This window comes from Protopterus annectens, chromosome 3.part0 (assembly GCF_019279795.1).
Source record: "Protopterus annectens isolate FY-2018-M chromosome 3.part0, PAN1.0, whole genome shotgun sequence".
Lineage (NCBI taxonomy): Eukaryota > Metazoa > Chordata > Ceratodontiformes > Protopteridae > Protopterus > Protopterus annectens.
Window position 1 is genome coordinate 197,472,447 of NC_056731.1, and position 12,500 is coordinate 197,484,946.

The 12,500-nt window shown below is 39.1% G+C and overlaps 1 protein-coding gene across 1 annotated transcript in view; it reads right to left on the reverse strand.

The window, feature by feature from the left end:
* ADARB2 (adenosine deaminase RNA specific B2 (inactive)) overlaps positions 1-12,500 on the reverse strand; it is a 976,728-nt gene that overhangs the window by 320,182 nt on the left and 644,046 nt on the right. Inside the window, exon 4 of the mRNA XM_044064698.1 lies at positions 1,872-2,040. Coding sequence (XP_043920633.1) covers positions 1,872-2,040 — 169 coding nt within the window. The remainder of the gene's footprint in view (positions 1-1,871; positions 2,041-12,500) is intronic.

The following is a 12,500-nucleotide window of genomic DNA, read 5'->3' on the forward strand; positions in this document are numbered from 1 at the left end:
ACACACACACACACACACACACACACACACACACACACGCATGCACACACACATTTTTAAATATATGTATGAAAGAAAATAGTATGTTGCTAGTGGAAATATTCAACAAAGAACACAAGTCAGTTAATAAAAGGTCAAAAAGCAGACCGGACTTATTATTTAATTAAAAAATATTCTCTGTGTCCATCCACAACTCATGTTTTTTCACTTTCATTTAGGCTGCCTTAGGCAGTAGGCTGCTGATGCAGCCTGAGCCAATGGGAAAGATCTGCTTCATCTGGCAGCCCAGCCAACAGCCGCTGAAGTGCCAACTCTAATAATGTGCAATTTCCTTATTCCCTATTGGGGGTATACTTCTAATCACTGATCTCTTTAAAAAACAGCTCAGTCATTTAAGCTGATTTTTTTAAAACAGAAACCAGATTTCTTTCAGTTGTGTTGAGTTCTGAATTATAAAATATGAAAGTCAGCTATTTTTAAATTAAAACAAATAGAAAAATTGTTTTAAAACAATTTTATTTTAAAGGTTCAGACAGTACCATGAGCTGTCCCTGAATGATGCTATTAGAACTCCTCCACATATAATGAAAGCTTTTGAAGACTTTGACTATCAAGGCTATAGTAGCAAATGCAAGACTGAATTAACTGTCTAGTAATTTGTAAACATATTACCTAATCTGTAGTTCTATATATTGAAATAGTGATCTTGTCTCATGTGTTGAGTCAGAGTGAGACAGTGAGTGTTTTGTTTCCTGTGAGGGACTGGTACCCTGTTCAAGATTAGCTCCTCTGTCTTGTACATAGTGAATGCCAGGGTAAGCTCCTGTTCCCTGTGACCCTAACCTTTGTCTAAACTGGTGGAACTGTTATATAGCTAAACAATATAATGAAAAAAGTAGGGAACTGTGAAAACTTTGCTGGACATTTCCATTGGCTGGCATAGTGTGTTTAAAGACAAAAAACATTGTTAAACAGCATCTGCCCTAAACATTATGGACACTCTTAACATATGCATATACTGAAAGAAATTAAATGGATATAAAACACATGAACAAGACCATTCTCTACTGGCAGGATTCAGATCCCAACATGCTTGGGCAAAAAAAAAAAATAAAACTCAGTCTTTTAGATAACATGCAAATAAACCTACTGGGTTATGATAGCAGCACAATAGCATCACTGGGTTTGTGTGCTTGTTAGCATGTGTATGCATGTTGGGAGGGTGGATGGGTTGGGAAGGTGGCCTAATGGTTCAGGTGTTTGCCTTACAAACACAAGGTGCAGGGTTTGAATCTCACAGGGGATAATTGGCTAGGCTTAAAATGGCTCGCAAGGGCAGTTAGCCTAGTACTAACCTATGAACCTATGTGCTGAATACACAGAGCCCATAGTAACACTGAGTCACACACAGTCCGGGACTTTCATTATGCTATTTTGTCACTGAGGCTGGGGATCTCAGGAGGTTTCTCCTTCCACTGATGCCATCAGATAACATTCTACTTCCAACATAGTTCTATAGTGATCAAAAAAAACTTTGTTTGGAATGGATTATTAATCCAAAGCAAACAAAACACATTGCAGTCTGCATTAGTACCTGAAAACTCTTCATTTCATACTTTTTAAACATATGAATACATGAAGAACAACCAAATAAAGCCCCAGATATATTGTGACTAGCATTTTAAGAGCACTAGTTATGAGATTTAAGTAAAATAAGTGTAGGTTAAATGGTAATGATTGTTAGGATACCACATACAGCAAAACTGCACTACTGACAGAACTATTTTCTGGCTATCCAGTAAAACTGGTGTTCATTTCTTATATGTGATTGTCACTGTATCTCAACCTGTAATAGAGTTCCTATATCTTACCTTAAATGTAGCTCCAGCTGTGAGTAAAGGTATCTAACAAGTGCTCTCCGTGCAATAATCTCGGCATGACAGTCATTTAATACAAGTCCCTGGTCACTGAGGTACTCCCCATTTATACATTTGGTGCCAGTCGATATTGTAATAACCTGAGCTTGTCTAATGTCAAAGTCTGTAAAAGAAAAAAGACAGAGGAACAGCATATTATTCAGTAAAAACATTACCCACATCACCATTTTTAATTTTCATGGTAGGAGAGGGGACATCTTTTTAACTACAAAGATAACCACACTGTTAAATTATCTTATTTTTCAACATAAGTTTATATCTTGCATCTTGTATTTGAAATGCTGCATATCTTAAAGACAATAAAGTAGAACGTCATTCCTTAAAAAATGAGGGCAGCGTCCTTGAAAATGCCAGACCCTCAGGTCCTGTTTCAGAGGAGATGCAATCAAGTTTGTAAACATCTTTTTGAATGTAAACCATTAAATATTTGTTTTACTTTTATGTTAGATTAAGGCAAGTTTTGTATTGTTTTTATATGAGATCAGCTAAACTGCAGAAGGAAAAGACTCAACAAATATTCATATCTGACTGCAAATCAACAGCAAAAGGAATACTGCATTAAGCCAAATCTTGGTTATTTCAAGTGTGTGTGTGTGTGTGTGTGTGTGTGTGTGTGTGTGTGTGTGTGTGTATGTGTGCGTGTGTGTGTGCGCGCGCGCACGGAGTGTGTTTGAAAGTTAGAAGTGAGGTCATTCTGCATGTATTTGATATCAGGGGAAGGTGCAAGCACTTTTCTTTCATTTGTATGAGGTTCACTATGATACGGCATCAGAACCCATGGCTTAGAAAAACTATGAAATAAGATTAATGGGATGGCAAAAAGGTGGCATATGTATGTCACTATAAACCTACATTAAGATGAGCAAAAAAATGTCAGTAGGCAAAAGAATTCTGGGAGACTGTCTGACTTTTGAAACAATTCATAATGGTGCATGTTTCTAAAAAGCTTTTCTGTTACTTAATGACATAACCTTTGTTGAAACATCAGAATTAAACTTTTGCTGTGTATCTGCAGTAAAGTGTGATAGCCAATGCCAATTATTTGTTTCAGTCAATACCTCTTTGTTCAGTGTTGAAAACCCCTCCAGTGACATGAATGATCCAGAAAAAATCTTGGCTTGATCTTTATTTAGACAGGCTCTGCTAAAGAAGACTTAAATCATTTTTTTAACAAAACAACTTAAACTTCTGATATCAAAAAGATGTAAAGAAAAGGTTGCAGTTTGCAATACTGTTAACATTGCTTTCAGCTAAATAGTACAAGTGCACTTGTAACATCTGAAGAAAGCATGCAATGCAGTTCTAGTTGATTAAAAGTAATGACCTGCATTCTGACAGAGCAAGCAATAGTTTTATATTTGGTTTAGGGTGATGACCTGCATTATGTAACATCTTTTGGAATAACATCTGCATTGTATCCAATTTTCATCATATAAAATCACTCTTCTCTGGTTTTACATTTGTCTAGTTTGAACATGCAACACTTTTTTTCTCCTCAGTTGTATAGCACGTTTACACAAAGGTATCATTTGCTGCACTACTGGAATCAATTTCCAAAATACTTCTGTAGTATAAATAAATATATTTACTACAAGATCAGACAGGAGTCCCCGTGGACTATGATGTTTGCAGATGACATTGTGATCTGTAGTGAGAGTAGGGAACAGGTGGAGGAGACCCTGGAGAGATGGAGATATGCTCTAGAGAGAAGAGGAATGAAGGTCAGCAGGCCTAAGAATATATGTGTGTGAATGAGAGGGAGGATAGAGGAATGGTGAGGATGCAGGGAGTAGAGGTGGCGAAAGTGGATGAGTTTAAATACTTGGGATCAACAGTTCAGAGTAATTGTGAGTGTGAAACAGAGGTGCTTAAGAGAGTACAGGCAGGATGGAGTGGGTGGAGAAGAGTGTCAGGTGTGATTTGTGACAGACGAGTACCAGTAAGAGTGAAAGGGAAGGTCTACAAGAGCGTAGTGAGACCAGCTATGTTATATGGGTTGGAGACAATGGCACTGACAAAAAGGCAGGAGTCAGAGCTGGACATGCAGAGTTAAAGATGCTAAGATGTGCACTGGGTGTGACAAGGGTGGACAGAATTAGGAATAAGTATATTAGAGGGTTAGCCCAGGTTGGAAGGTTTGGAGACAAAGCCAGAGAGGCAAGATTGCATTGGTTTGGACATGTGCTGAGGAGGGATGCTGCATATATTGGGAAAAAGATGCTGAGGATGAAGCTACCAGGTAACAGGAAAAGAGGAGGACCTAAGTTAAGGTTTATGGATGTGGTTAGAGAGGACATGCAGGTGGTTGGTGTGACAGAGCAAGATGCAGAGGACAGGAAGAAATGGAAACAGGTGATCCGCTGTGGCGACCTCTAATGGGAGAAGCTGAAAGAAGAAGAAGAAGACTATATATTTTAATTTGTTTAAAAGCAGAATATGTTATCTAATTTTATGGCATCTTTTCTAAAATTGCACCCAGATGATGAATGACCAAGCCTACCTTCTGCATGTTTGTTTGTTTGAATTACACGTATGTCCTGGCATGTGCTTTCTGTAAAATTCAGTTTTAAGTAAAATCATGTTAACCAGCAGCTTTGCCTCTAAGTATTTTTACATTTTTTTATTCATCTGCTGACAGGGTAGGTATGCCAGTCTATCCTGAGCCCTTTTCATACATGACTGGGACCACTACGGAAGGTATAAACATCAGAAGTATGGCATGGATTGACTACAAAAAAGCATTTGACAGTATCCCACATTCATGGATAAAAGAGTGCAATGTATAAGATATATCCTACACTGATCAACTACAATACAGCAGCTATGAAACAGTGGCAGACCACTTTGCAATTAAACCACGATAAAAGAGAAATTATTATCTCAGGGATAAAAATTCAAAGAGGGTATTCCAGGTTGATTCTTTGTCACCACTGCTATTCTGCCTTGCCCTTAACCCATTAAGCTCTCTACGTAACAGCTTAGGCCATGGCTATAATTTGGCTCCTAGAAAACAGCAAAGTGTGAAGACTTCTCATCTTCTTTTTGTCAATGATTTAAAACTGGCGTTTATATCACGTTATTGAAATCTTACTACATCGAATCACTAAAGGTTGACCTCTAGTGATCGATGTAGTAAAACATTGAATAACATTTAAAATAAAAACAAAAATAAAAACTAACTAGCGTAGGCAGGGGGGCAAGCACCCCCGCACCCCCACACCTTTCCTTCTTAAATATTCCAACTCCAAGACTGCACTACATTGAGGTAAACGGAAATCTCCCCCTATGGAGATTTCCGTTTACCTGCACGATGTTCTGCACTTTCGATGCTGTGGTACCGACAATATCAGCTTCGATATTGTCGGCTTTTGACATTGTGAATTAGACCCTAAAACTGTATAGCTCATCATATGAGGAACTGAAAGCACAACTGCAAGTTGTCAAAACTTTTTCAGATAATATAAAAATGTCATTTGGTCTTGATGAATGTGCAAAATCACCTTTAAACTGGGAAAACTGCAGCACCAAGAAAACATCAGTTTGGGACAAGAATGTGATATAAAAGAACTTGAGCATGAGAGAATGTATAAGTATTTGGGAATTGATGAGGGATCAACAATAAAACATGAATAAATGTGAATAAAACTTAGTAAGGAATATTTTAGAAGACTAAAATTATTCCTGAAAACATTGTTGACATCTAGGAACAAAATTCAAGCTATTAATCAGTTTGCTCTTCCTGTCCTAACTTACAGTTTTGGGGTGACTGACTGGCCCCAAAATGTGTTGGATGGATTAGATAGGAAAGCAAGAAGGATGCTTCATGCTCACCAAATGATTTATAAAAATCAGTGCATACCAAAATTATACATTCCCCATTCCGAAGGAGGGATGGGCCTCCTTGAAATTGACTACATGTATAGATCTGCAATCACGGGGCTGCACACGTATCTGCTGACCTCACAGGAACCAAAGATAGTGAAAGTTTTGAAACATGAGGAGAATAAATCTAAGATGACTTCTCTGCTTAGTCTAGCAGAAGCATATCTGGGTCAAGCAGGAATGGAAATCAAACCAGAAGTAGATAAAAATCAGGCAGCAACTGAATGTGCCAAAAACAAAAGCAAGACTATAAGATAAAGGACCAGATGAGAAGGCAAGAAATGTGGAAATGGATAAATATAGTTGCAAGTATAGAAAATGTCTGGAATAACCTCATGTTCATCAAGATCGAAAGCAGGAATGGTTAAGGAGAGGCGAATTCAAACCAAGAGATGAAAGGTTAATATTAACTGTCCAAGATAGAGGGCTACGTACAAGTTAGTTCACAAAGTCCATTGAACATGTGGGAGAAAAGGACAAATATAGGTTTTGTAAAACAGAATTGGAAACAGCTGCACACCTCATTGCTGGTTGTGACATACTAATGGCAGAAGGACTGTATACTGAAAGGCATAATAATGTAGCAACACTGTTGCACTGAGGATTGTGCAAACATTACTGTGCTGAAGTGGCTGAAAAACACTGGAGACATGAGCCACAAAGCATCATAGAAAATGATGAAGTCTACATCACATGGGATCACCCATTATGAACAGTTCAAAAGATAGATGCTAGAAAAATGGGTACAGTGGTCCAAGAAAAGAAGACAAAAGCAGCATTGATCATTGAAATTACCACACCCAGTGACTACAGTGTCTTGCATACAGAGAGACACAAAGTCATAAAATATCAGGATCTGCAGGCAAAAATGAGAGCAATGTGGAAGAAAGATACCCACACAGTTCCAACAGTAGTAGGAGCAACGGGTCTTATAAAAAAGAATCTACAGTTGTATTTAGATATGTTACCAATACATGTAACCTGGTACAAATTGCAAAGGAGTCATTACTGGGCACATTGTGGGTGCTGCGAAGAGCACTTCTGGCTGACATCAAAGATTGAAACAATGCTAATTTCATGAACTTTAATTATACTTTGACTTAGGAATGGGGTTCATTCCTGTCATGGTATTAGAAACCCAAAGGACTTGGAGAAATTAAGAGAAGGTATAAATATACATGGGCTGCGTATCAAAGAATTCAGTCAACCAGCATATTTTTAGAAGATGGAGCCAACTGAAATATTCAGAGAAATACTTGAAGTTATGGGGGTGGGCATGCAGAACACCATACACATAGCCTGGCGATCAGAACTGAAGAGCTTAGAGTTGTGAGACAGGTAGTTGTTTCACTGAGCCACCGTATTGACCTACTAATTTTGTTACAGTACCACTGTTTATATTAGGAGAGTATGTAACACACTGGCACTAGGGATTGTACATGAGTCCACATGAAAGTAGAAAACCACTACATTTGATTGAAGGATAACAAATTAAGAGGTCAGGGTGCAGTGCAATATGCAAGCTGGGAACCCCCTGCTGAACAAGTGACAGCCTGGTGGCTTATATGATTCTGATTAACAAATTTTAAAAAGCATATAAACTGATGGGACACAATGAAGTGGGGGGGGGGTTAAAGAAATGTTATGCTAAATTATTGATATTCTGAATTTTGGGCACAAATAAATAACCAGAAAAGTAACACAGTGCTTCATGTAGCAATATGTAGGAATTTATGAAAAGAAACAACTGTTAAAGAGAAGAAGTTATGGTCATATGCAGAAATGTATTGTAGGTTCACAGATGTGTACTAGGCCAACAGCCCTGGAGCCTATATAAGCCTAGCCTAAAAAGGTTCCCTGGCATCATGCTGCCCAACATTAGTTCCCAGTGCCTGTATCAAGCAGGGCCACTGAAGTGATCCCGGGGTGAATTTTCTATTGCCCATCCACTTGTCAACATTTCTCTTGAAGAGGGTTAGTGAGGTGCTCTGCTTGACGTGAATGGGAAGTCTGTTCCAGAGCATGGGCAGTCTCTGGGTTAGGATGTCCCTCCAGCATGTTCTGTTTATTGTGGTAATGAGGCTGAGGTCCCTGGAGTGTGTGGCACAGAGGGATTGGGATTTCTTCAGATGTAGTATATCTAACAGCTCTGGGTCAGACATGGCTTTGTAGGTCAAGCATAGATTGCCTCTAAGTAGGCAATATGAGACAGACTATAGCTGGGGTTTTTTGAGTTTAGCCGTATAGGGCATGTTTTTAAGGCCGAGGATCCTCTAAGTGAGATATTTTTCTGGCCTTTCGTTCTGGCCATTCACGTCAAGCAGAGCACCTCACTAACCTTTTGTAGGTGTCTAGTGAGGTACATGCCAAATGGGGAGTTATATTCTATAATAGGTTTAATGAGGGATGAGCAGAGAGGGATTATGACCTCTTTCTTCTTGGATGAGAAACCCTCTGTAATGAGATGTGCCACAAAGAAGGACTTTCTGACCACAGTGGCAATGTGGTTATCAAAGGAGAGGTTTCTGTCAACCTGTGTCCCCAGATCTCTTATCACACCTTCGGTGTTTAGTGGGCTACTGTCGATGTGGTAGTTCATGGGCACCGAGTTTTTCCCAAAGGGAATGATGATGCATTTTTTGGCATTGAGCTTAACGCCATGGTTCTGGCATCAGTCATTTGTCACAGTGAGGCCTTTTTTAGAATGTCTACATCGATTGGAGAGTCAATAATGGCTCCCAGTTTGCAACCATCTGTGAACTTGGTCAGCCAGAGTCCCTCCGTATTGGCTTGAACTTCAGAGAAGTAGATACCAAACAGGAGAGGATCCAGGACTGATCCTTGTGGGACTCCACTTGTAACTGGTCGGTGGTCAGATTTGGAGTCTGCTACTTTCACAGTGTGGGTTCTATTAGTGAGCCACTTTGCATCCCACCTTGTGATACAGGGGATTATGCCTAGTTTAATGAGTCTGTCTATGATTCCTGAGTGAGGGATGGTGTCAAAGGCCTTGGCAAGATCGAGGTAGGCTGTGTGAACTATCTTGCCTTCGTCCACAGCTCTGGTGACAGACTCGAAGAAGTCTATCAGGTTCAGCAGGCATGATCTACCTTTCACAAATCCAAACTGTATGGGATCCAGAGTTTAGAGAGTCCCTATATCCCTGTCTATAAGGTCCATGATGGTGTGCTCCATAGCCTTACATATCAGTCTAGTCAGGCTAATGGGGCAGTTGTTCCCAGGGTCTGTGGTCGCTCCCCCTTTGTGGAGTGAGATGACTGTAGCGGCACACTATTTGGTAGAAACAAAGCCTGAAGTGAGGCTGTGACTGAACAGGGAACTCAGGTGTGGTGCCAGGTCACTTTGTAATTCATGTAGAACACAGCCAGGGATATTATCGGGTCCCATGGAAGCTGTATTATTGGCTTTGGACAGTGCGGTTTTAACCTGTGCAGCAGTGATATTAGGAACTTGGCATTCCTCTGATACTGTGATAGGCCCTTTAGGGGAAGAAAGGGGGGTAAAGTTCGCCCTGAACTTGTCGGACAGTATGTTGACAATATCAGTTGGCTCAGTATATATGTTGCCATTGTGCTGTAGCTCAGAGCAGATCGGAGTATTGCCATGTAGATTCTTGATATAACTATAAAATGCCTTGTGGTTTTCTTTAGTATTTGCTGCAATTCTGTTTTCGTAGCTAACTTTAGTGGATTTGATGAGGGATCTCAGTTTTTTGCTGTCGCTAACAAAGGAGTTTTTCCAGTCTTGGAACTTCTCCTATTTCTGCAACAGTTTCTTCCTTCTATTGTAGAGTTTGTTTACAGTAAGGGACCACCAGATTGGCTTCCTTGTTTTGGAAGAGAGCGTCTTGATTTTGTTTGTTGTGGCCTGTTTCATGCACTTGTGTATGTGTACATACAGTGCACTGGTGTATGATTCAGCAGTCATGTACCTATTTTCCATTTGCATCGGCATTTTGAAGTTAGCCGCCTCTGTAGACTATTTTAAATGCCAATTTCTTCTGAAAAATGAAAAAGCAAATGAATATTGTTATGATCACACAATGATTAATTAATGAAATTAAACAACTTTTCCACAGTTAAAAAGAGGAAATTAAGTACTGAATATTTAAATAAATACATAGATGGATCCTGTATAAATGCAGTGTTTAAAGTATAGCACCACAAATAACTTATTTAATGGCATTTAATGATACGGTAAAGCACTTATAATATGGGCCCCTTTATTTCTGAACACAGTGCACAGATGCATAAATGCAGGTTATGCACTATGTTAAGCACATTGCTGTGGACTAGTATGATTCATAGACATGAATTGTACTACTTCCTAGCAGCATACATTTCCTTTTATCTGAATGGTGTCCAGAAGCACCTAGTACACCATTACATAATAGGTTACTAGGTATCCCTGTGCTTAGGATAGACAGTGTCACTGTGTAGCTTGACAGTGCTGCACAGTACCATGATCTAAGACAGCCTGTTAAAATACTGTATACCTTACCACATAGCTACATTTAGAAATGTGGTAAGGCATACTATACCTTTACATACTATCTTACACCACTGTGCTGTGGTCCACATGGTCCACAGTCATGAGTGACTGTAGTTCATAGGGAAATCACAGTGGTAGCCTGGGATTCACTACCATGTAAGGGTAATGATGGGATCTGGTGCTGTGCAAGCTCCCATTGGTGGGAGCTTGCCTGCATCACAATGCTGTGGAGGGACACGTTTGTGTGTGGTGGAAGGTTTGCCTGCATTGTAGGGATTCTTTTGCTGGTGGCAATGGTCTTATCATTTTGCAGAGGTGTTGGATGAGCCACACTATTAAGGAAGTGGGATTGCTGCATCCAGAAATGGAACACCATTTGTCTGAATGAGTTTTCAGTATTTTGAAAATTAGGTGATTTGGTCTCATTCAAATGAGATTTAGGTGATGTGAAGTAGACCCATATGCACACACATAAAATCCAGCACTTCTAAAACCTCTGAAATAACCTTCCCCTGTATGTTAACCAGTGTGACTCACTATCTTCCTTTAAACATAGACTAGATGACTGAATGGGTATCCATAAAGTTACTCTGGGATTGACAGGTATGGCCCTCCTTAAGAAAGATGGTGTGGTCTGACGGAGGGTACTGGCAATGCCAGAATGGTCGCTAGACTCAGTGGCCTTGGAACATCTATATATCTATGAGTCAGTCAAGCTCACTGTCCTTCTATCTATCTATATACCTACACACACACACACACACACACACACACACACACACACACACACACACACACACACACACACAATTTTTTGGGGAAGACCTCTCATAAATCACTCTTCATAGACTTTTAGAGAGCATGTTTAATAATCACAAATCAAACCACCCCCTAAAATTAAGAAATGGTCCTTAGAACTTCAGCCATACCAGTTTATAGTGCAGTTTAGAAAGGAAAATGAAATATTAGTAATTCATGTCCCAAGATAATTTGGGAGGGTAACCAAAAAATGTAGGTATACTACACTGGTTGACGATAATATAAAAATTATTGCTTAATATGCTGCTCCTCGATTAACAGTGTGGGATACTGAGTGTATCTTGAAGAGATATTGTTTCAGGAAAAATAAAGGAATATTGCATCACTGATACTTGATACAAGATAAGGAATATTGCATCACTGATACTTGATACAAGATAGGAATATTGCATCACTGATACTTGATACAAGATAAGGAATATTGCATCACTGATACTTGATACAAGATAGGAATACTGCATCACTGATACGTGATACAAGATAGGAATATTGCATCACTGATACGTGATACAAGAGAGGAATATTGCATCACTGATACTTGATACAAGATAAGGAATCTGGAAGCATTAAGGTGAGCTATGCCTATTGCATCAAGGAAGGTCCAGAGAAGGTGTACAACTAAAAGGTAAGGGAGCAACTTTAGTTTCCAAGAGCAGATGAGACATTGGAAGAAATGTCAAGAAACTGCTTGCTGGGCTGGTTGAACAAATGCTTAAATGTCTGAACTCACTAAGAAAAACATGGAACAACATCAGTACTGATTTTAACAATGTATAACAAAAACCATTGTAATAACAACGAGAGTTGTTACTGATGCCTGGTCAATACTTAGAGTCAATACTTTCCACATCATCAGATGTAGTAGTTTCAGTTCTTTGACAAATCATTTGCCACCTTTAGAAAACTAGAGACAGAGAGAGAGAGAGAGAGAGATTACTGACTTATCATGATCTACCTATTAAAATTAAACAATTTAAAGAATTTTTGAGTGTTAATGAATAATACATAGGAAATTGATCTCACTTTAGTCACAGGCTGGTAGGTTACTGGAATACCTTATATAAAATGCTACAAGACAACAGTGATTGCCAATACAGGAAAGGGTCCACTGGAAATAATTAAAAAGCAGGTCTAGTGCTGACAGGACACTCTTTCATCAAAAATGTGAACTATACCATACCTTATATAGGAAGACCCAAGGAGGAAAAAGGTTAAGAGAAGAATCTTTTTGGAGATGGATAACATAAGGAAATATGCTGACTTCAGAAGGAGGATCAAAAGAATGCTGTTTTAACTGATGACAACCTATGTTTGTGACAATGGAAAAACAAGAAAACACAACAAGATTCA